General features: G+C 38.1%; 1 protein-coding gene across 1 annotated transcript in view; it reads left to right on the top strand.

The window, feature by feature from the left end:
* GRID1 (glutamate ionotropic receptor delta type subunit 1) overlaps positions 1-26,022 on the top strand; it is a 541,694-nt gene that overhangs the window by 407,107 nt on the left and 108,565 nt on the right. The window contains exons 5-6 of the mRNA XM_040607383.1: positions 6,654-6,707; positions 20,777-20,950. Coding sequence (XP_040463317.1) covers positions 6,654-6,707; positions 20,777-20,950 — 228 coding nt within the window. The remainder of the gene's footprint in view (positions 1-6,653; positions 6,708-20,776; positions 20,951-26,022) is intronic.

Here is a 26,022-nt window from a genome sequence, read left to right as displayed (position 1 = left end):
CAGCACTGATTCAGTTTCCTGCAACTGAGTTTTTTCCCTTCAAGATTCTTAGTCCAAGACATCCTAGTTTTATGATTGTTCATGTAGAGTTCAGATGTTGTACCATGGCCTGGAAAAATTTGTTTTAATCCCTGTACTAATGATACCATGACCAATAAAGCTTTAGAAACTATATCAGGTTGGAATATTCTTTAGTACACTATAAGAATTATGAGATTTAAAAAAATATATTTTTTTTATAAATATCTTTATAAATATTTATTCCGGCTAGTAATGCTTATTTTATTTGTTTATTTTAATCAATTAATTATTGTAGCATTTATGCTCCTCTGGAGATACTGAGCCAAGAGGTGTTTACTTAAAATGCAAACAAAAGAAAGGTTCTAATGAAGAACAAAGGTCTCAGTAACAGCTACAGAGAAATTGTTTTTCTGTGAAGTTCTGTTACCTATGTAATTCACTCCTGGATGAGAACTTCACTATTTTAATTTAAGAAGTTTCTAAATCTAAATCAGGTATCTAGGGTGTATAGACTGAACCCATCTGCTTTACCAGAATTGACTTTTTCATATCTCCTATCTTCACTTACTTGTATCCAAGACATACACAAAACTTCTCAGATAAACAGGTGCACTTTGTTACTATCCAATTAATTACTGTCAGATCTGTTGCATTGGAAACTTGGTCTCTGTCTCTTCTCTGGAATCTAAACCAGTTCCCTGATTCCTAGGATGCTTTCCCAGACATTTAAATCAAGACAAAATCATTTAAAAACAAAACAAAAGAAAACAAAACCCAAGTCCTCCTGCAATGAAACCCAGCAGCTGGAGGTGGGTTTCCCTCAGGCTTACATAATGCTATAAAGAGGGTAGTGACTTTTCTTCTTACCCATCGCTGCTTTTCTATAGTAGATTACAAAATGGTTCTGAAGAATGTTGCTTATTTTTTGTGGGGGGAAGAAAAGACAGTAGTTAAATAATTTATCTAAGGATGTGAAGGGGAAAAAAAAAGCTTCTTTTGGAAGCAGGTCACTGGCCTTGACCTTGCTTGGAACAAAAAGCTGGAAACAGTTTTCTTTTGAAACCTTTCCAGTGCCAAATGTAAAGTGAGCAGGTAATGAATTGTAAGGGATGAAACTGATGCCTTATGAAAGATTTGCAGAGCTGTGTGTTGTGGTTTAACCTCAGCCAGCAGCCAAGCACCGTGCGGCCACTCACATGACATTATATCGTATGGAGTGTCCCTTTGGGTCAGCTGTCCTGGCTGTGACCCGTCCCGGCTTCTTGCACACCTCCTCCTTGGGAGAGCATGAGAAAGTGAAAAGTCCTTGTCTTAAAGTAAGCACTACTTAGTGACAGCTCAAACATCAGTGTGTTATCAACATTATTCTCATACTAAATCCAAAACACAGCATTGTACCAGCTGCTAGGAAGAACATCAGCTTTATCCCAGCTGAAACCAGGACACTGAGAATTAGACATGATTACTTACTTTCCCAAGCCCTTCTCTTCTTATACCTTCATTATGAATACTAGAAAAGAAAAAGGAATAAGAAAAAAAAAAGAGGTTTATCTGTCATTGTCATGCTGGTTGCTTTAGAAATATGAAGGGAAAGATGACAAATGACCTCAGAAATTTGTGATATTTTCTTTTGATGAAGGCATATCTATGGGCGTTTTTACTAATTTTATAGTATTAAAGCTGAGCTGGTGTATTTCCTAACCTTATGCCCCACCATCCTGGTCTCTAAGAAGAACTCAGGTCTCTTGCAGGCTCTTTCTTCAGATGCTCACTGGCTAGCTTGCTCTGTGCCTGGTTTTCTGCTGCACGCATCCTGGGGCTGGCCATTGGCAGCCAGTGTGGTTGGCAGGGGGCTGCGGTGGGGCTGCAAGCTGGGCTACAGCTGCGCAGGAGGGGCTCTGTAACGGGGCCTGGCGCCTGGGCTGTGCTCTTGAGATGCTCGGCTGTGTCAACACACGGCGCTCACCGCACTGCCAGTGTACCTGCTTTCTGCTGCCAGCAGTAATTAGTCATAGGATGGCAATAATTTTGGGTTTGTGTTCTTTTGGTATCTCTTAGGGTGCTCTCTGCAAATTATTTTCTAACTGTGACCTCCCTGCTTTACCCTTTCTTTCATTTTCTTTCTGGAAAAAGCTATGATGCTTTTTATCTTCCCCATCAAGGTAAAGGATGTGCAAGTAATACCCTTTACTACTTTGATATCCCTCTTAGCAAAACACTCTGGTGGTTCTTTTATGTCATGGATTTCAGGGTGGCAGCCCTTGTTTCCAAAAATGTAGACACAACAGGACCATCTGTGTTTGCCATCTGCCATGACATTTCCTTCTAGGATCCTGGGGTTGGTTATGGGGCTTCCAGACATTCCTATTGCCTGTCCCCCTGGGTACATAGTAAGGAAGCAACAGGTTGTAGCTGTAACGCAGATGCACATAAGCCTTAAACCCTTCAGCACATCCTGCTGCCACTGGAACACAGTCTGCCCGTGTCTGTTTGCACACCCACCAGCATCTCTCTAAGTTGTGTCCGGCCACTTACCTCCGCGTTCCTTCCTATACAGCTCGCCTTTGCTGGTAACGCCAAAGTGCTGACCTGGCAAAGCAGCCAGGTATGGTGGCAAAGAGCCTTCCCTATTACTAGCCAGCCATTTTATGCTTGGAAATGTTTTCAGTTTCAGAGTTTTTGAGAATGCCAGGGAGGGATTGTTTCTGTTCCTTCTCTGCACCCCATCCCCCACCCTTCTGCCTGCAGAATTGATTTATTTCTGAACATAACAGTATTTATTGCTTACTTTCCTACTTCTTCTTTTAATCCTGCAACTGCCATTAGATAAAATAATGAACTGACTTACTTATAAAGGCAATGTAAATATTTGTTCCCTGCTGTATTCCAATAAAATAATGTTGTCATAGATTATTGGCACTAAATTTATACATTTAAAAGTAAACAAAGCCATATACATGAAAATAGCTTTGATCATTTTTCATGAAGCATCTTATTCTTTTCTTTTATCATTGTTGGTATGAGATCTGAAATCTTAATGCTCATATTTTGATTTTCAGTGTCTCCCTATTTCATTTCTATTGCAAATGCTATCTATTGAGAAATTATAAACAGTTTTCTACATTCACAGCTCCCCTTTCCCTCTTCCCAGTCTGGCCCAATCCTGATAACATCGTTTACATGTTGTCATTAACAGTGGTCCACTGAGTGAATTATAATTCTCTAGTTTGGGTTCTGCATCTGAACATTTAGATAATGAAATGTAGTTGGGGAGGAAGAAGAGCATACAGCCTCCAAAAAAACTTGTTTCCAAATTTGTGGAAGCTATTTGCTAGTCTAAGAGAAAATAAAGGAAAGATGGATGCTCTTTAATTTCCAGTGTGCCGTTTATCTAAAAAGCAGATTTTCTATTTGATAGAAGTGTTTTGAGGCATTACTCCCAAGTGTCAACTAGACCCTATGTACATATAGAGTATAAAAAGAACTAGGACATTTTGCACCTATGTTAATGATATTTTCTACAAAAAAATCCCCATAACATATTTCAGCACACGAATCCTGCCCTAATAGATGGCAGAGGTTTTTCGCAGCTATAGTGATCACACAAATTCCTAGCCTAGTTTCTTTAATATAGGGTGCATTTATTAAATAGGCTGTAATAGATCCCTCAGGATATTTCATAGACAATTTTTTTCTTTTTGAATGGATGGAGAAACAAGCTTAAAAACATGGCAAGAACTTGAACAGCTTGAATAATTAAAAAGTAATTAAAAATGGGTGATCATAATCTCCTAAGTGCTCATACTTTTCCTCTCTGAAGAAAAAGAAAGTCCATACATTACAAACATGTCATTCCTTTCTTATTCTGAGATCCCTGAATAGATTTTTCTTATGATATCACAGGTCTCCAGGACCTCACTCTTCACACTGCTTAACTTCCATGAGCCTCCAGCAACACACATACAATACACCAGTGCTATTTGAAAGTTGAAACCTCTGACATGTATCTTTCAGTAGTTCATTTTCGGATTCTTTAGCACATCAAGCCAGTAAATATGGTGCAAAATCTAAAGCACAAAATGCAAGAAGTTTCGGCTTCCTCTCAGCATGTCAGGGTTTAGAATAAAGCTTCATGCTATGTGTTGCAGCTCTAAACAGAAGATATTTACAGATATTTAAACTTGTCTACGTACGGTTGCATTTCTAAATAAATTTCAGACTTTTAGAGTGCAGAGCCATTGACTTCTGTCAATGTGGTGCTGAATGGTCTCGTACTCTGATGGCTGAAGAGAAACCCTTAGCAGCCTAAATCTGTGCACCTCATTTTAAAAAATCTGGTCCAGATATGTTTATCTAGAAGAATGAGTTACAGTAATACATTTCAGATTCCCTGGCTCTTGTGGCTCCCCAGACTTAGCATTTATTCATACAAATTGCTCACTGTTGCAGATAAATCACAAAATGTAGCCAATGCAATAACTCTGCACCTGAGCATTATTTAGTTCTGCTTTGCTAATGTTGGCAGTACTTTGCTTTTCCTCTATATGTTACAGCACCTGGGTATTTTGGCTTTGTCTGAATATGTTAGAGGGGTGAATGGGGAGAAAATCTACATGGTTTTGCCCAGGGTTTCTCATTACTACTAGCTTTCCTAATAGCTGCAATTCTTCAATTAGGTGGTCAGTTTAATTTTCCTGCCTGCTTAAAAGAAACACAAGGGAGACAATTACCAAATGAGATAATTTTTGACTGCACACTTAGGAGAGGATTGTCTTGTCAGAAGTGTTGTCTCTAGTGGTTCTCATCTGCTTTACAACAGGGGTAGTTAATTTCCCATAATGCTGTTTATGATGATGATGAGAAATATTGTGCCGTGCCTGTGTTGATTTTTCTCTTTTCGACTTGTTTGCATTTTCTCTTTTGGGATTTTTGTCTCCTTAAATGAGTACTTCACCTTGTGGACATTAGAAATAGGTATGTGTGTTGCCCACAATTTTCTATTAGGTTAGTGTAGGCTGCACAAATGAGTAAAATTTTAAAATGTAGTTATTAGGAAGTAATTTATTTATTTATTTATTTATTTATTTATTTTAACCACAGTATAAACTAAAAGTAAAAATGTTGGTGTTGGTTACTTAGCCAATTTTTTGTTTGCTTTTTGCTAGGAAGAGGTAACAGTATCCCATTTGCCCATATTAAGGATGGATGTCTTGTCATTTTGCTGCAGCCTTAGAAGTCCTGGGCGTTTATTCTAAGCCAGTCATTTGTAGTCAGTGCCATGAGAGAAGGTGATTCATCCCATCTGAAGCTAAATATCTGAGGGGCTTATTATGTAAATGTGTTCTGGAGAGGAAGGTGGTTGATGATGTTCCTGCCCAGGCCAGAGCTCTACAGAGTCTTTTGTGCCAGTGCAATTGTTTTTTGAGGGCACGCACAACAAACAGGGTGTGGAAATTATCCAGGTTAAAAACCGGTAACTGGAAGTATTTTCTTCATCTGTATTTCCAGATTAATTTCAGTGATTCATAGGACCATTTATAACATAGCAATAAGAATATTTAATATTCTTATTCAAGTTCAATAAGTGGGGGTCATATTGACACAGAAGCAAGAAGTTGTTGAAGGCAGGGACACTTAAAAACTTTGTGTAATGAACTACCTACTGAAATACATGTGTGCTGGGAATGTCCTGTTTTATTAGGTGAGATGAATCCACAGTAGCTGTTTAACTGTGTGTTAAACAGGACATCAGGAATATCATTATCACTGTAGTGTACATCTCTTGATGCTTGATATTGCTTTCTTAGACTATGAAGTATCTTGAAGTGAGCTTATTTATGTCAAACAATGGGGACAGTTAGAAATTTATATATATATTGCCAGATCCTTCCACTGAGGTCCTCAGTACGGTTTGTGCTATCGGTCTTTCCCAATTTTAACATCTTAGTGAACCATGAGGGTTATATGTGTATGGATAAATATACTGCCTAATGAGATGGGCTGTTTCTTCATAATATGTAGTTATTCTCCAAATCCACACCAGGAATCCAGAAGCGTCCATGCAAAGCATAACTTTCTCTTGGGTCTTATGTAAACATGAAGAGAGGATGACTCATACGAACTTCACTTGAGTGTCTCAGAGTGGTGTTTCTAATTAAATAGGTTAGCTAAATGTTTAACTATCAGAGTTGTAATGGGGCAGAGTCAGTGTATTTTGGGAGGCATATTGAAAAGAAACCCAGCCTACCAGGGTGCATTAGAGATGTCATAGGGAAGTTAAATCTCATGAACTGCATGTTCAGTGTGCAGTTGTTCATCAGAGGATCCCTTATCATGCTGATGTACCACCCTGCTCCAATATGCTTTTATAGTGCATCTAAGGAATATCTTCATGACACAGGGTGCTTTGGTTTAGATACTGAAGTCGGAGAAATGCGACTACCACCCATCAGATACTGTTCCATGAAACAGCAGTGGAAGAGATGAAAAGAACTACACTGAAGCAATGCCGATAGCAATGAAAGCAATCAAAATGAGCTTTATAGTACATTTTTACGTAGGTTCTTTCTGGAATATGTTTCACATGTTTTGTTTATTTTTATTATTATATTTCTTTTTATTTTTTTTTTTAGGCTGTGGAAACCAACCTTGCATCAAAGGATAGTCACTGGGTCTATGTAAATGAGGTAAGAAAGTAAAAAAACCAACAACATAGCTTGGTACACTTACTCATCACTGTCTTTTGTTTCATGTTTTGACACACCAAACTGAGCATACAGACAGTATTTTTTGATTTTTGAATGGTACAAGATGCAAACTGTGGGTGTTGCTTGCCTGTCTCAGTTGAATTGACACAGGTTGAACACCAAAGGTCAAAATAAAGCTTTCAGTATACCTCATAGCAGCTGGGAGACTCTTTTTACCTTCAGGTTGACCATACTTCATTAGCCATTTAGGAAGCAGAGAATATCTCAAAACAAAACTCAAATACAGGCATCTATATATGCCAGTATCTCACCCTTCACTGCTATAAAAGCCTGCACTCAGAGAGTGGGAGAGGGAAGAGCGCTGAGGCTAGCTGCAGGCTTAGCTCATTCGAGTATGCATTTACATGATACACAGGTTTTCTCTAGTGCAGAACTGTGTTGGTGTTTTGGCCAAGATCCAGGATGGGTTGATTTAAAATGTGATATTTCCTCTCTACAGCAAATGGTATCCTGTTCTGCTACTATGATTATTTATTTTAACTTAGTAACAGGATGCCCTAATGGTAATCGGTGCAGAGTCGTACTTAAAAAGCAATGGAAAGCTTGAAATGTTATACCATGTATGATAATATAGAAATCACTGACTGTTCAGTGATGAGCACCAATTGTGATGAGCGCTATTTTATTTATTTCTGATTTTAATAATGATTCACTAAAACATAGTAAAATAGCTAAGTTAAAAATAATGGGGTTCACTGTTTTGTTTATATATTATAAATGCATAGCCTCTAATTTAAAAACCAATTCTTTTTTAATTTCTCATTCCTTTTTTTGCACCTAGCTAATAATTTTGCATAGGCTACTTTTAATAGTACCTATAAATTGTGTTGTGTTGCATTAGAAAGGTTCTGTAATTAAATAGGGGTTAGGGAAAGAGAGTGAAATCTCTGCTTACAAAGGCTTTATAAATTCCTTCTAGTCCTTGTTACGTTTAAGTACCTCCTGATTTGTCAGCTGCAGTAATGACCCACTACAAAATATCAGTAAGATGCCCAGAGAGTCAGTGTTTATATTCACATAAAGATAACACAGTACATGTTTCCCTAAGCATTTATAGAGAGGGAGTGTTTGTGAATTTGTTATTGCTGCCGTTATTGTTCAGATGTTAAAACTCACTTCATGAAGCCTGAATCTGTAACATCACAAATAAAAATCTTCAGCTCTCATCCATAAATATGTGCATGCGTACCCAAACTCATCACACAGGGTGTTCATTTTGCTTTTATTTTGGGAGCTTTTTTTTTTTCTCTGTTGTGCCTAGAGGCTGGGAAGGAAAGCTATGATAGCAAAATGTAAATCTAAAGTATCACTTTTTAGTGAAAAATATTAGTGCACATACTTATAAATATCTCAAAATGCATTTAAATTCAACCAGAGAATTACAGAAACTTTTTGAATTCATGAAACTTTGGAGAACTGTTTGTAGGGAAAAAAAGAGGAGGAAATATCTTGATTATCCTTTATTTAACAGAAAAGTATCAGTCTTGGTGTGCTTAAAGCTACAGTGAAAAGGAGATCTGTTAAGCATCCACGTGGATGTATCTGTAGAACGATGGAGGTTCCTTAGGCTTCTTATGTAATAGTGTGCATACACCTGTGCTAGCAGGAGGACAGGCTGATCATGCTTTCCATATACATGTTTCCAGTTGGTACTGGTGAGAATTGCGTGGGTACTTGATGGAAAATATGTTATTCCTTGGCTGGATATTGATTGGTGCAGTGATTTGCAGAATGGAATTAACGTTTAATTCCCAACAGTCAGATCAGCTCTTTCTGATGTAATTCCACATGAGTAACAAGCCAGATGTAGTCCATTCTGCAAATGAACCAAATACTTAGCCAGTTCTTTTTTTCTCCTAGGCAGATAGAAGATCCTACACTTTTCTGTTTACCCTGTGGTCGGTGCAACCTAATGATCCCACTGCAAGCAAAGAGAGGTATAGGGCTAATAAGAAGAGAACACGGTGACAATTATTTCCATTGAGTTTCCTTGTATGAAGAACATAAGGTTGTAAAAAGGCTCTTTTAGGCCTTTCTCACTTCAGGAAAACATTTAATGGCCTGGCACAGGTTAGACTACTGAGGTCTACTGACCTTGAGCATCTTCTCACAGTCTGCCCTGTCTGCCACCTCTTGTCAAGCCAATGAGGATCTGAACCTTGGCCTTATCTTGCTGTAGTAAGAATGACTATATAGCATGGGATTATTTCAGTAAAAGATTTTATTATTGTCTTACTGCAGTTTAATCTACTTTATTGTATTGTCAATACAGAGAGAGTAAACATCTGTGGTTCGTTCCCCCCCACCCCCACCCCCCACCCCGTCCTTTTGTCCCATACAGCAGGATAGGAGTTAAGTTTTTTAGTTTGAATATATTTTATCACTTTAAGGTTGTTAGGCAAGCAACACCACCAAGCTTGTGATGAGTTAACTTAAAATATGGCTGGTAAGCTTATTACACAGCAAATGTGGAGTATAAGAGTTGGTCTCAAGTTACAGAGCTGTTCTTCAAGATCCTGCATTTGCTCGGTTCCAATAACCCAAGTCTCTGTGCTAAGGCATCTGTTCAGTTTGAATGCCATTGGTGCAAAAGGATTCAGTCATCTTTAGAAAAAGGCTAGTGAATTGGGAGTTGGATTGATTCATTGATGGGGTTGAAAGGCTGGAATCTTACATGGCAACTCTTTCAGGATAAGAGAAGACACAGGGATGGGTCTTTGCAGGTAATATCATGCTGTCATATATCGTCTTCAAAGCCAAGGCCATAAAAACCTAACTGTTTTAAAAATAGATATTTGTAAGTATGTCTACTTTTCTCATTTCAGACGTTTTATGTTTCCAACTTGCAGAGCTGTCGAAAGTAGTGGAGATTTGAGGGAAAAGAAGAAATGTGCTTCTAACCACTCTCCCCCTTTGAGATTTATATTTAATCATCTTCACTTCCATTTATCTAGAAATACTAAATCATTCCTTGCATTCATTTAGGTACTGATTCTACCTGAATTCTGGGTTAAACGTGCCAAATAGCTTTTTAAAAGCAAGAATATTTGTGATTTCTGTACAAATCCTTGCAAAAGCAAACAACTCTTTGGAACAATGACTAATCCACGCTTAGCTTTGTCTCCAGAATAGTCCAAAACATTGTATTGAGATTTACTGTGTTCAAGTTGACAATGACTAGCTCTTTTGACCCTAAAGATCTGTTACAATCTATCTGATTTTCTGCTTGTACCTTTGCTGTTTATGCCTTTAAGTGTTGATGAAGTGACCTACCGGCTTTGATAGATTTGTGCTATTTCCTCTTGCAATGTAACTGGCACCCCTCTTTTTTTGGGTGTTTATTGCTTGTATTTTTCCTGTTTTTCTTTCTTATTTTTATTTTTCTCTTACATTTCTTTCTCTTTGGTGCCTGACATCAAGCATCTCTGTCACTACCTCCTGACATTTTTCATTCTCCCCTTCTCTTTTTCTGCCTTTTCAGAGGAAATGCTGTGCATTGCCCAAGGCATACGTCTGTGGGAGAAGCACAAGAGCACTAGTTGAAACTGAATTTGTATGTGGTTGTACTAGGAGTAATGCTCTAGGAGTCGGTGTCTGTTTTTTTCATTAGCAGCAGCCGTATGTCTGGGGATATAAATAGCACTAGAGACCGTGTTTCCTTTTTTGTGGGACATTTCACAGTTTTGAAAATTTCTCCATTCCAAGGTGAGAGAAAAGATAAAGAATTTTTTCTGCAAAACTGGAATTTGGACCGAAAAAATATATTCCAATTAAACACAGTATTTTGTTCCCTCATATCAATATATTTAATTCCAATTCCAAGTTTCTAAGCTTTCATTATTTTTACATGTAAATTAGTAAAGTACACAAAACAATCTACTACACACAACTACTCTTCATGTAATGGAATGGGCACTGAATCTGACTGATAAATGAGTTGTTTAACCATTATTGCATCCTTCCTCTAATTCCTTTTCCAACAAACTTTCATCACTATTCAGAAGCTTAATTGAAAGTTGTAAGACATGGTAGGACAAAGCACAAGGCTACTGGTTGAGATAGGAAATAATTTTTCACTAAGGACAGGACAATGTAGTGTTGCATGTCCAAACCGTACGTGCTTGCTTTGAAGCTAGAGGAGAGGTGAGGATCAAACTTGTTCAATAGCTGTGTGGAAATACACAAAAGACATACACTGAGGAAGACTTTTTTTGAAAGTGTATTTTTGAAAGAAATATCCCAAACACAAGAAATTGAAATAGTGGAGGATTTTCATTTCCCTGGCAGTTGGAAGTGTAGTGCTGGGACACAGACAAGGCTTCACAATTTCCTGTGGTTGACAATGTTATCCCTACATGTTTAAAAAGTTAAGGCAGCTGTCAGTTCAGGTTTTGTTATGGCTAAGGAAGAATGGGCTAAGGAAGTCAGATGATAATTGGTGTGAAAGTGATCGTGAGATGGCATGTACTGTTTGAGGAAGAAGTGAGAAAAGGAGAATAGGGATAATGGATGTCAATGAAAAGCTTTCCCAACTTCACAAGTTTTGGCAGCTAGCAGTGCTTTTGGAAAGATAATATGCTGAGTTAAGGATGGCAAAAGAACAGTGGAGTTTGCTGAAGGTGAAGGCCTAATAAGGTATCGTTATCCAAATTGGTTATCTTCACAGATTTTGAAATCAGAGGGGAATGCTAAAGAAAAAGTGGTGCAAAAAAGGCCTAAGGAGGAGTGTAAAGGTTGTAATGAACTAAATTATTATAAAATGAGGCTGAGGTGCAAATTGACTTATACCAGGGGTCATAAAAAGCAACAAGAAACGTTTAGATATAGCAGAAGATAAAGGAAAATGTAAGGTAATTTCTTAATGGAAAAATGAGGTTTTAATATTTTCACTGACTTACTGGATGCTGGCTTTATAGAAACTATTAATCATAACCACACTGTTAAAAACATATTGCAGTAGTTCCAGTTTATTTAATTAAATCTGAGGCACTCTGCCTGATGTTTCAACGTGGAGAAGTGCCATGTACTTCAGGTGTGGCTACAAATTGAGGTATAGCTGGTAAGCGTCTGCAGGAGCAACTTAGAATCCTTGTGGATAATAAACAGAATATCAGTCAGTACTGTTGCGATCTTGCAAAACAAGCAAATCAGATATATGACTGGGAAAATCCTCTGTAATATAAAGGAGCAATTATTTTGCTCTTCTTGACATCAGCTTGGCCTTGTTGGAACAGTATCTCAAATTTTGAGCAAGGCACTTTAAAACAAAGCAAGAGAATGCCGAACAATTTTGAAAATCCATAGAGCACATAGTATAATGAAAGCTCAACAAAATATGGCCCATGAGGAGGGGCTCAAAGCATTACGTTTGTCTCCTGTGAAACTCAGATGATAGAGCAAGGGTATAGCAGTAAAACAAATATAATTAAAAGAAGAATATGATCACGTGTTCACTCTGGAAAGATAAAGGAAATGCAATTTAATCTTCCGCAGTAAAAAATTAGATTGAGTATTGGGAAGTGGTTTATGATCTAAATATGATAATGGATAGAAACAGCTTTCTTGGTTACTTTCTTCCATCTCATCATCTCTGTCGTCATACCTGGTTCTGCTATTGTTTTTCATTTTTCTTTATTATGTTTTCCAACATCCTACTCACATTATATAAGTCTGCCAAATGTTTTCAGATCTCAGTTTGGGAAGAGAAATACAATGGTATTATGAACACCCCTGTGTATTGTCTGATCTGCACCTTCTGTTCTAGGACTTTCCACATACCATTTTTCAATATGAGTATGGCAGTGACAGTTCATGCAAATATTCACTGCATATACTTCTATCAAATCATTTATTCGGTACTTCTGGTGGCAAACATGAAATTTATGGGAACTGTGACTCACATTTGATTTCCAATCAGTGTGGAATTCCACACTTCTCTGTCTACTGCTGAACAAGCTAGAGCAATTGCGTTTGATGAGATTCTGTCAGCCAAATCACTGGGGTAGCCCCAGTGATTTGAATTAGCCAGGGATGAACCTGGCATCATATTTCATGATTATCAGTCATTTGAAATGGAGGAGTATATTACAATTGTATATAGTTTTGATGGAAAGATGCCTAGGAATGAATTACTGGCATTTTCAGTGCTTTAAAAATAGAATTCATTATGAGGTGTAAAGAAAGTCTGAAAACTAAAGGTTAGAGCTTCTACTTGACTACAGTTTTCATTTGTTGCTTTTCCACTGAATTGATTCTCATTGGTTGAGATTAACCCTCATCAGATCAGATACAAAGGGGTATTTGTTATTAACACAAAATAACTTCTTACTACCCTGATTCATTAGTCTTAGAATTACCACATTCTGTATTATATGGAATGCTGAAATTCAAACAGTATTCACTTCTAAATTCTCAAACTGGAACTGTGGAAATAATGAGGAGAACTAGTGGAAATGTCATTACTTTAGTTCCTCACTGTCTAAATAATCAGGTACTCTGTAGGAAAGAAATGTACTGGGGAGCGAGGGGAATCCTCACAGGTCAAGTACCAACCAATATGGGTATTTGTCATGTCCCAACACTGAAAGGGAGTTCTTTCTAATTAAAAAAAACAAAACAAAACACTGTTATTTTGCAAAATAACAGTGTCATGCATTCTTCCATTACATTTTTCTGTGAACTACTGTAAAGTTTCCAGAATTAAGCTTTGTAAAACAGGAAGGAATCATACTCTTAACTGTCCTGGTAGATGCACTAGCACAGTTCCCAGTGTGTGTGTTCATGGGGACTGTATTTCTGTATTGCACAATTCAACATATAGTCTAATTCTATGCAGAGCATTTTGACTCTAAGGTTGAATAGGGGCTCATTTCTTTATCACTAAGAAAAGCTTGTGTTGTTACTTGTCCCGTTTAAAAACAAACAAACTCCAAACAATGCTGCAACACTGCAGGGTGGATAGCAGAAAGGTACATTGTATTCATAATGGCTCTTGTAAAATGAAGGATGCTTTTTTATTAATAGAATGTAGTAAGCCAGCCAATCTTTTTGTACTAATCTGAGCTTTAATAACTAGGGCTTTTAAAAAAACATCAATAGCTTTATTTTGCTTCATATGTACAGTGCTAACCATAAATACATTTCAAAAAGTCAGGGGCTAGTTTGTTATTGGTGAAAAGCTGTTTTGAATAAAAATCCCAAATAGCATGAAGCTAAAGAAATAGAGTATTATACAGATTCCAAAACCATAGGAAAGCAAATTATTCAGTAGTTAGAAGACAGCTGAAATTCTTGTAAGCTTTAATTGAAAAATAAAACTAAACTCTAATTAACATCCAGAAAAAGATGCTTTTGAATGTTTTCTTTTCAGTCCACAGAAAAGATCTGGTTTGGAAAAGCTGGAGACAGTGAGCACGGAGGAAGTACCATAGCAATTGCAGCTGTAAAGTATTTGGTTAAATTCCTCCCAACTATGCTGATACTTGTCAGTAGTAGTGGTCGTAGTTGAGAGGAGAAGGGAGAAGTGAATTAGGAAGAAAAAATCTAGTAATAAAAAGATTTGGAAATATAGCATGGGTGCATGTTTCATCAGTGGCGAGAAGCACTAGACAGGAAGTTTGAGTGCCAAGGGCCTTGGGGAACTCTGAGCCATGTTGAAATGATGTTATCCACATCACCTGAAGCCGAGTCAAAAGTTTTAGACTGCAGTTGACCTTTTTCTTCCTTTTTGGACAGATGATGCTTTCAAAATGATGCAGGTGATGCTCCCCACATATGAATTTCTATATCTTCAGCTGATTAATAAAACTTTCCCAGACTGAACGTAAGTGATCAGTCAGATCAAAGTGCAGGAAAAGATTATTGATGCTTTTTGCTTTCCCCTTTCAGACCGTTCACTCAAAACACATTTCTGCTAATCCTTTTCCTGACTCTATCTCAGTTCTTCTATTTCTGCTCTTTTCGTAGGTCCCTCCTCCCCACAATTTCACTGTCTGTAAGAGGCAGTTTATTATATGAGGGACAAGAAAGTGTTCCATCACCTCTGTTCTGGTGTGACGTGTTTCTTTACTTTCCATTTCTATCCTGCAGCTCCATTGCTTCTGCCAATAGTTGTTTAAGAAAACAACTAAAAAAAAACTTTCATCACATCAGGCCTAGCCAGTATCCCTGTAGTTACTCATCCTCTTGATCTGAGAATCAAATGGCTTCTCAGCTATCATCTGGGCACTTCTTATTTTCCTCTATCAAATATTTTTCAAAGGTTGAGAAAAATGAGCAGAAAATAGAATAGTAATTATCAGATAAAGTCTATCTCAGCAATCTGCTTTTTCTCCGAGGGTAGCATGTAGGAAGGTGTTAGATAATGCATGATGAGCAGAGTTTTCTAGCACAGGGCTTGTGGAGTAATCTTTGGGAAACTTAATGACTTTGGAAGAAAGATCCTTTATGGATGCAGTGTTTGTCCTTTACATTTATTTGGAAAATCTTTGTCTTTTCCCTAGAAACTCCTATATTATATACATTTTGGGTGATCAACCATTAGACCCATGAGCCTCTGCAACTTGTTACTGTTTCATTTTTACTTGAAAAGAACCAAGACTGTCTGGAAGACTGAAGTTCTGCTCAGCCTTTCTCTGCATATGGAAGTGCCAAAAGATTTATTTTATTTTATTTTATTTTTAAAGCATCAGTCTGTGTTATGATGCTTGTGTTCACTTTGGTAACAAGTTAATAAACTTTTTACACTTCCCTGTGCCTTATTTTTTCTTGAAAAAAAGCAGACTTTTTAAGATAGTTTACAAATACAAGTAGGACAAGCATCCTAAGATCTTTCCAAATTATGCTATTATACAAAATGCAAAGACTAAAAAAATTGAATAGAAATGCAAGGAACACACTGTGGAAAATTTCTTAAGATACAGCAAGTGACATATTTCAATGCAAAAATTAACAATTTATAGTTACAATTTATTCTGGTTTTATTCTCAGTACTTTATATTTACCGCTTGCCCAAAGAAATGTTGTTTCTCCCCTTTTAGCTGCTATCTTTGATGCTGAAAAATTTTTATTTATTTTTTATGTTCACAAAAATGTTTGATTTTCTTATATATGCTTGAGGGGTGTCCATATACATGAAACGGTACTGCATGTGTACTTGCATCCTGCTTGAAGAAATTTGTAGGGTTCAGAATTGACCTAATTATAATGATGTTGAATTACACAGAAACGGCCTTACTCAGGTAGAAGTAAGGTTAGATGAGCTTTTATGAGTTGTTTTATCAGTGAAACCAACTTTAAAATCGGTGAAGATTGTGTTTTTTTTTTTGTCTAGCTTTTGATAGCTATCATTTTGTGAGGTGTTTTTTAGGTTTGCTTCCCCCCCCCCCCCCCCCCCCCCCAAGATAATTACTTTTTAGTATGGAATAATACTTTGTTAAATTACAGGATCTTTTACTGTATGACACTTGCTATTACCTGATAAAGATTTCTGGACACCCAGTGTACCTAGAAATAGAGCTAATTCAATTAAATTATAAATACATATCTGTAGAGATTTTTAGGAGTATCGGGTAAAAGAAAGAGAAGTGAGGTAGTGTTGTGTGTGGGAGGACTATAAGGATGGGAGTTGGACAGGTGGTCACGAAGGCTTGTATAGAATGTCTTCTGTGTTACGACAAATGGATTGTACCCTTGCCTTAAAAGATTAACACACGTGTGTGTGTGTGTGTGTGTTTGTGTGTGTGTCTATTCACGTGGGATGCAGAGAAGCCAGCATTGAATAAATCTGTCTACAGGGTAAGCTGTTGCTAACACTTTAAAAACAGCTAACTGAAGGATGGTTTCTGGATTTTCAACAAGTGAACAAGTGTCCCTTTGCAGATGTACGTAGTGCATTGAGGGATATTAGAATAACCCAACAAAATGTATCGAACCACATTAATCTGTAGCTTGTCTCCATGAGCATCTTTGTCCTCATTGCTGTTCTGTTTAATCCTCCAGTTTTCTCCAGGATGTGCTTTCTGGAAATCTGTTCTGGTTCTTTAAATTATTAATGTCATTAAAATTTATACTTTTCTGTCATTACCTCTAGGAAAATAGAGATTGTAATGTGAAGCATAATTGCCTCATTTTGCAATTTGTGTTATGATAGTTGAGCAGAACTAGAGCAGATTTAAATATTCCCCTGAGCAATATAGCTAGGTATTACAAACTAACTGGAGTTCTTTGTGTACAGATAAATAGATGAATGAATTCCCCAAATGACCAATATTTGTGTGCAAATAAATAGAGAAATGACTGCCACGAATTCTTGAAGAGTCAACTTTACCATTAATATGCCACATCAACAGAAAATACAGTGCTTAAAGGAATACCCTCTCAGTCTTGAGTTAGGTGAACTACTGCTAGCCTGGGTGAATAGTCCATCTTACACTTGTGCCTGCCTACTAAAATATTTAAGGGGTCCCTGAAATATTTGAAATAGGGAAATTCTCTCTGTTAGTAAAGGAAAACAGCAGGATAAGAGCACTTAGATAAGAGAACATCTTTCATGCCTGGGTAAAGGGCTCTCATTCAAGAAATTCGTTATTTACAGGTCTGAGTGCAAAGTGCTGTTAAAATTGCTACGCAGTAGAGAGTTAGGCTCTTTAACCTCCCTTAAAGTGTATCCCTCAAACAAGCAGAAGCCACCATCTATGTTAAGTCAAGATTTACCCCATGTTGCAGTAGCAACATCATGGGATGACAAAAGCCGAAAAGTGGGCATGTGAAATGGAATTTTGCAAGGAGTGCTTACCTGGCCACACCAGCTGATAGGCTCTACTTAAGAGTACAGCATTCATGTGTGGCATGAATGATAATTACTGTGTACTCTCTTGTGCTGTGCAATAATCCAAGAACAAGACTAGAAATTTGGGATACATTTGTTTGAAAGAAAACCACCTCTAGCACCAAATTAAATTATTTACTTCATTATCAGTTTCACAGTGTAAAGAAAAATTTCATGTAATGTACAGGAAAGAAAATATGTTACTTTTAAACAAATAGCTCGATGAATTGCTTTTAATTGTAAGATCAGTGTGAAATGCTTTTTTCCCTGTGATTCCAAGGCTTAGAACTATTTTTTGGATATATGCTGTTATTCTGGTGGGTGTAAAAGTAAGATCCAACTTCCCGTATACTTGTTTTTCCTTTTTTGGCTTGTTGTTGTGGTGGTTTTTTTTTGGTTGTTGTTTTTTTTTGTTTTTTTTTTTTCTTTTGTTCCTCCCCATATTTATCACAGTCAGAATGCGGATGACCTTTCTGCATGTGACATTTAAGGTTTCACATGCTGCTAAGCCAGGACCGTGAGCTTTCTGGAAATGAATCTGCAGGGCCTGTCTGTGCCAGACAAGAGGAATGGATGCGGTCCTCTGGCCAGGGAAGCCGTAACCGGGCTTCTCCAGGGTGGGATGGTGCTGACCTTGAATCCTCTGCAGTTCAGGTGCTCAGCCACGCTTCCCTGCTCCTGGCCCAGCCTGAGGTGCCCTGTGGTGCTGCCTGTGGCAGTTCTGCCCTGTGACCTGACATGGAAAGGCCCATAGTTACCTTCAGCTTTTAGAGCACAAGCTCAAAAATGCAGAAATAGACCTTTTGTTCCCAGCTCTTCCAACAACTACTCTTTTTTCTATGCTTTCACATTTCTAAAAAGGAACCCAATTTCTAAAACGAATGGATCATTTGCTGGCAGGAATGTCCATCAGCTGAAAAAAACAGAGGTGCTTTGTTCCCTTTGGCATCACATACATAACCGAGGCATTGAAGGATTTAGCTACTGTCAGCTCTCCAGACAGAAAAGGGTGGCGCTTTCAGAGTCAGATTTAGCCCAATTTCCCTCCAGAGGCTCATGTTTTTCTTCTTTGGATGTACAGTAACTAGGCTCTAAGTTCAGGTCTCACTGGTGCCTATAACTAAGTGGGAAGCACCTGGGTTGATGCATCTAACATAACTGATCTCCTCCGTTACCTTACCTCTGGAAATCCCATGGAGGAAGCAGTTCTGGTCTGCTACATAGAGGCTTACATCTCAGGTCAAGCATTTTGACATAGGTTATAAGATGTCTTTGAAAGGCTGTGCATCACCTGCGGAGGACAGAAAATGTGCGTGATGTGAGGTGAACTGAAGGCTTTGATGATTTGTGATATTTCCCCCCACTCCACCCCATTTCCAGCCACTCAGTCTCAGTTTGTCCACCAAGGGGTACAGCTTAGGGGTTTATGAGTTTAAGCTATCCCATAAAACTGTCTATCCCTCAGACTACAGCTTAGAAATGCTGCCTGGCTTTAACATCCCTCAGCCCCACAGAAGAGAAATCCAAGGCAGCTGTCTGGAGGGATCTGTAGAGCTTGTGGGTCTCTTTTGGTGTCTCCCTGCAAGGCTACAGATGCTGCCCAGCATTTTCTATTAAGCCTCAAAACCTTTGGCTTCTATTATTTTCTGATATTCTGTTTTTATGCCACACCAGTTGGTCTGTCATTAATGCAATAAATTTCACCTTCTGTAAAGTTAAAAATTCATGTTCCTAAAAAATGATGGGAAATCGGCAAAGAAGGACTATATCGAGCCAAAGCTACAGTACTAGTCAACCGTAACAAGTAATTATAATAACCCCATGGTCATTTCAGTCACAGCTTGACTGAGAAAACAGCAAGAAAACAAAATTTTTGTTTTTCTTGAATGTTAAAATTACAGGGCCAGGTTCACTTCTGCTGATGACACATCGCAAGTAATGTGGGTCCTGTTCACCAAGTACAGCAACAGGAATTATTTGCAGCCCCCTACCCTGCAAGGGGCTGAGAGCAGCCCTGTGCAGGCCGAGCAATGAATTGGCACAGCTGTGCAGCTGGTGCAGCCAGTGTGTACTGGAGATGGGCTGGTGTGACTTGCAGATGCTGCTGGTGGCACTGGTAAGGAGCTGGAATGTAAAGCTGCTCCCTGCAGAGGAGATGCCTGGGGGAATGACGCAGCCAGAGGTGCTACTGCCTGTCCTGCCTCACAGGGAATTCCTGGCAGTAAATAACCTTTCACAAGCTGTACTGCTGTCACAATTTCAGGATCAGTTAAGCCTATGATTTTCAAGCCATTTATCCTGAGATTAAAAAAAAAAAAAAAAAAAAAAAAAAAAAGAGGTTTTGGTTTTGTGGCTTTTTAAAAATGCAAAATACCTAAAGCATGTAGTTGAGTTGGCTTCAGTTGCAATAGAAGGAGATGCAAGCTCTGTCCCAGGATGGGTTAGAAGGCTGGGACAAGGGAAGGTCTGCAAAGATGCTTTAGACAGTGCGAAGCCCGGAAAGAAGAGAAGCTTGTCCTTGAGATCTCCTTATATCTTATCCAAAATTATCCTGTGTGCAGAAGTTTGCATTCCTAAATGTGTCAATCCTTTCCATGACATTTCTTCTATGTTCAATTTCCTAATATAGATAAAATAAAAAGACTTCCTTGAGTCATCATCAGGATTAGTCTGCAGAAATGATCTACTGTTCTTAGGAGCAAAGTACTTTCTTGTAACATTGCTCTCAGGTGTAATGGCCATATTTTCTAAAGATGGTTATGTTTTCAATTTATTGTTTTGTTCTGACGATGTGGTGAGGTTCTATTCTGTTAAACAAAAACTCTATACAAATTTGGTTTGAAGGCTCTTGTTTTTTACTTAGAAACCTGTTGAGACCATTTTGGTTCTTTTCTATGAGGAACTACCTCTTCAGTATGTTAGTATTGCAAAGATAGATGGTACTGTGTTAAACTGTTTTCTTTTGTTTCAGATGATGCATAAAAAAATATCAATATTTTTAATAAACCCAAACCAAAAACATTTGGCCTAGACTAAGCATGTGCATCTGTAATTTTTTTTCTTCTCTTGTCTTTTTTAAAACATTTATTCAATAATGAAAGGAATATATAAAATGTCTGGGCAAATATATGATTTTAAAAGACTGCGTCTCCATTCACAGGAAATTACTGATAATGAAATATTAGAGCTGGTACATAGTGCTCTGGGGAGGATGACAGTGATCCGGCAAATTTTCCCTCTCTCACGGGACAACAATCAGAGATGCATGAGGAACAATCACCGAATATCATCACTGCTATGTGATCCACAAGAAGGCTATCTTCAGATGCTGCAGGTCAGTAGATGTGCCCAGCAGAAAAATCCAGTTCAGGAATGTGACATGACATAGTTTTCTGTGATTATATTACCTCAGAGGAAGAATAAAATGAGAACAGATGAATCTAAGTATATAACAGTTGGTCAAGTTTTCCTGACTTATTTATTTCCCAGGACTGAGTGCTTTAGATGTAATATTATGTCCGTGCAGTACCAGCAAGTGGCTGCACTAACTCAGAGCTGATATTGCATATTTCTTTCTATTAAAAATATTTTTCTATTCGAAAAAAGCAAAAGTTTTGCTGTTATAATCTTGTGATGTTACTGCTTGCTTATCGTGTTTATGCCTTTTAGACATCTGTTGTGAAAGAGTTAATCTGGGACGATAACAGAGCTCTGATAGGTGTTAGTCTGTGGAGCATTTCATATTTAGTTAAATGCCTGAACTCAGGTGATGTATTCTATCTGTCCCATTTCAATAGCCTCAGAAGCCTCTAGCAGCTGATGATTGTCTGAGCATGTGAAGTATGCAGTACTAGTTCAAGTTCCAGATTCTGGTAACGGATTTGACTCTGGTGTAAGCAGCATCTCAAGATTTCTTAGCAATTTATCCCAGTTATCGATTTTTTCCTACAGTAATTTAAATACAATTTTAGGTGCTATTTGCAAGGATAACGCAGTAATTTAGAAACACAGGTCTTGGACTTTCAACAGGACTCCATGTGTTTCTGGTTTAGACACAGAGAAGAATCTCACTTGTATCACTGTTGAAGCTGTTGGATAAAGCTGAAAACTTTAGTGAGACCGAGAATCTAAGCTTGATTACAATCTTTTTATTGCACATTTAGTGTCAACCTGAGATGGACTGAGTGAGAACACAGTGGTTGAGCCTGTGAGTTGGCAAGCATGGGTATTGTTTTAGAGTGGGTCTAGAAAGGGCTGGGTTAGGCTATGGGGAGGGGGCTGTTGGCAATTTTGGCTGCTGCAGCCTAATCAGGAAGGCAACATGGGGAGAGGTGTCCTTCTAGAGGGAACTTACGTGCTGGCTTGGAATTGCTTCTGAAGGGCAAAGTGTGAGGCTTATGGGAAACCAGGAGAGGTAGGGAGATTTTGTGGAAGAGGAGTAGGTCAAGATTTTCCAAGGAACATGGATGGGGATGTTTGTTTTACTTCTTTTTGCCCTACTAAAAAATTGTAACTGCAGACACTGAAATCCTTTGAGGGGAGGGGTATGGACATTTCCTCCTTGAAGAGAACCTTTGCCAACTCCAGTTCTGTCATAGCAGTGGCAAAGTTTGGGAAACATCAGTCACAGGCACTGTACTTCTGAAGCACTGGTCTAGTCTTTCTGCACAGGGGAAAGGCTATGCCTATCTTGGCTTAGAAAGAAAAGACAGTTTTGATCTTTGTTAGTAATTCTGAGGTATGCTGTAATGAGAACAAAGGCCACTCGTTTCAGAGGACCAAAGCAATTTCCAGTATGTTGAAAAGATTATCCATCCTGCACCAACAAACCATCATTGGGGAATGATCTTACATTATAGCAGGGTTTTGAGTATTGCTGTCTGTGCTGGTTTATGCATAATCTCAGAGACTCATCTGAAGGGCTCCAACGAACCTCTCTGAGCAAGTTCTTATTTGCTAAAAGAGTAACTGGTTTGCTTGCTTCAACAGCCTTGTGGCCTATTACTAAATTTCACAGGCAAGGACCCTTTAGGAAGGATTCCCCCCCGCTGATTCCCAAATGTGGCTTTTAAGAAGGAAAACAATCTCAGTTTCTGTCTTCCAGAAATATTATACCATCTTAGAAACTGTCTTTAAGAGAAGGGAACAGTAATGCTATCCTTTTGTTCATTAGTTCCTTCTCTATGAACTTAGAGATATAAAGAAGTACGGAATTATAAAGTTCTCCTTTTAGAAGCTGATTCCACAACTCTCATGTCCAGCCACACTGGAATGAAATATGAAAGGTGAAGGGCATGTGTGAGATCTCTGAAATTAGCTGCCCCTAGTATATCTTGAGTTATCTTATAGTTTTTACAGATTGAATATAGGATGCTTTCAGCATGTGCAGTTCTATCGGAAATGTTCCGAGGCTGCATTTTTTTCACAGGCTTTGCCAAAACATCTTACGTAACACCTTGTGGGCATACAGCTCAAATTAATTTCCAAGTATCAATGACACGTTATTAATGGTCCTGCAATTCAGGTACTTCCAATCTTATGTTTCCTTTTCCTTGCTTAAAAAATAGTTTTGACCTTTTGCTGCACAGAAGTACATCACTAAATTACCCCTGTTGCCAGAGGCCGCAGTAGCTCCCAGCTCCACGTCAGGCTGCTTGAATCCACCAGAGGCAGTGACCGTTGCTTTGAAGTAGTTTGATTAACACCACAGTTTGGAAATCCCTGGCTCATTCTCCCTTGGGCAATCTCATATTAATAATTCTTTGTTGTCAAGGTAACTTACAAGCTATTGTTGGTTAATTATTTATTTAATGACTTTGAAGAAGAATAACCTAATCTCTGTCAGCCTCTAGCTGTAAGATTTTTATAGGGGAGAACTTAGCGTTTTTAACAAGCTAGTAAAGAAAGAAACATTTACGTCATGGATTATTAACTTTGTTCTGGCTAAATTAATGAAAGTCTTTTCAGAATGATTTTGTTCTCAGTGTCTTTAGTATCATATCCTGGAAAGTTGTTTTCAGCGGGTGATCATCCCAGTCTGGCATTCTGACAAAGCTTTTAAAGATCAGGCTGTTCTGCAAGCTCATCCAAAAACTCATCTGTTCTGAATGCTTTGTGGAAAGCCAATCTTATTCCATCAACCTACTTGTCAAAATTTTGCTCATGCCCTTATTTCTTGCACATATAATATACCCAGCTGATTTTATACTTCCACTGGAGAAAAAGCTCTATAACGTTTCTGCCTTGGCCATTTTAGACTTCAGAGGACTACATTTATCTCTTTCTTAGCCTTCATATATGCTTTTCTGTGTCCATCTCTCTTACTTTTTTGTAAGTGGAAAAGAGACAGTTTAGAACTTGCTGTCTTCCATTGGTGATGTGTATCCCGCGTGGGCCATCAGCATTGTCAGTATTGCCTCATATGGAAGAGAATACTGAAGCGCTTCAGGATTTATAGTTAAATCTGATTAGTCCTAGACAGACCTGGTATGTATCCCTGCATGGCATTTGAATGGTGTTTACTGGGATTACCACTATTAAACGGTTTATATTATTTCAGACATAGTCTTACAGAGTCAATTTGAAGACATTTTAATGGAAAGCCTGCTTCTTTCCAAAATCTTCCCCTTTTAAGTATTAGTTTTGCTGCCCATTTACAAATTGATTTTTGGTGAAGATCTTTTTTCTTTCATCAGGTTATTCATGATGTGTTCATAAACTCAAAATCAAATTATTTTTTCTGTTTATGTTTTTGAAGAAAGTTATTTATTTAGAAATGTAATTCCCATTAGTTTGTTTCTTCCCATATTTACCATTTTTACAGTGACCAAGCTTAATCTATGTGAGATTCTATTTTTATTAAAATATATTACAGGGACAGAATGTACCTGAAATAATTTAGAATGGTCCAAAATATATAGTAATATTAAAAAGGAGAAAAAGAAAACCCCAGCAAACTGTCACAACATTCATGAGGTTATTCCTTAAAGGATTCAGAGTCCAACTTCTCTACTGAAGAACTATTCCAGGCACTGCTTGGACATATTTGAAGGGAAGATGTTGAGAAGTGTGGGAGGGTATTCATTGAAACAGCTACTCCTCTCCCTGTGTAGAAATTACATTCTTCAAAGACTTGAGCATCAGATATCTTTGTAGGCACCTCTTAGCAGTTGCTCCTGCAGAGCTCCATTTTGATTTATGATCTGTCTTCTCTTCAGGAATGACTGCAGTTTAACTATTGTAAATGGAGATGTTTTTTGGAGGTGTGTTTGGCTGCCTAAACTGAAGGGCCTGCTCCTGCAGTTTTGTCCAACTAAATAGCCTAGTCTCATTTGACCTATTTACACTGCTGTTATTACACAGCTTTTAAGTGCTACTGGGGCAGAAAATATTAAGCCCTATTAAAAGCATTTACTTTCTCCCATAAAGGATTGATGACCATCATTTTTCTTTTCTTTTCATTACAAACCTGTATTTGCATGTCTCTTCAGCTAAATTTAATTTGGACCTTTGGCCAGGTGTTCAGTCACAGTGAAATTTTTTCTGAATACCACATGAATGAAATGTATCTTTGAGCTGACCTTACTGCCCATTGCAGAACATAATCTCTCCCTGAAGCCCAATGGGATATGTTTCATACAAAGTGTGTTAGCAGAAGAATTGGTTAAAAAAACCCCAACCAACCGTGGGTGTCCTCTGGCCATGTGGGATTTTGCAAGCAGTTTGGAAGCTACAACCCCAGGTATGTCCTGAAACAAGCTTTTCCTCTCTGCTTAGGCTACCTCTTTTGACTTCTGGAGCTCTCCATTTACCTGATTGTTTCACTGAATTTTTTTTTTTCAGTGCTTTATCAGGGAGTGGACAACAGTGGCTAGAAGAAAGGGTCAGTGGCTACATTTTTTATTTTTTATTGCCTCTGAAACCTAATTTGCACCCATATTTTTTAAAAAAGTGCCATAGGGTAAAATAATAATCTTGTACTCTGTTTTGCAGTTCCAATATTACCTCTTGTCCTCTTGACTCGTAGTTGTGTTGAGTTTTCCTTATCAAATGTCTCCTGCTAGACTTCCCCTGGACAGTTAGTGTGAGCTGTGCCAAGTTCTTGAGATGTTTAGTGAGCAAAGCCAATGCCTGCAGATAACAAGCTTGACCATTACAGGGTAATCCAGGCCTTGTATTATTGTTAATATGTTTTTATAAAACATACTGAGTAAGAAAACGCTCATAATTATGATAACTACTCATAACAAATAGCTGAAGGAGGGTGAGCATTCAGAGACTAGAAACTGTAGGTAGGGAAAAGTGGTGTGAGGTGTGTAACGCAGTAAAAAGGGGGGAAAATACAGAGGAGATAAAAGGTGCTTATCAATGAAACGAGGACTCTGAGGGTGCAGTCTTCCAAAGAAC

Source organism: Falco naumanni, chromosome 9 (genome assembly GCF_017639655.2).
Source record: "Falco naumanni isolate bFalNau1 chromosome 9, bFalNau1.pat, whole genome shotgun sequence".
In the NCBI taxonomy this organism is placed as follows: Eukaryota; Metazoa; Chordata; class Aves; order Falconiformes; family Falconidae; genus Falco; species Falco naumanni.
Note: the sequence above shows the minus strand (reverse complement) of the source record. Positions and strands in the feature narration are given on the sequence as shown.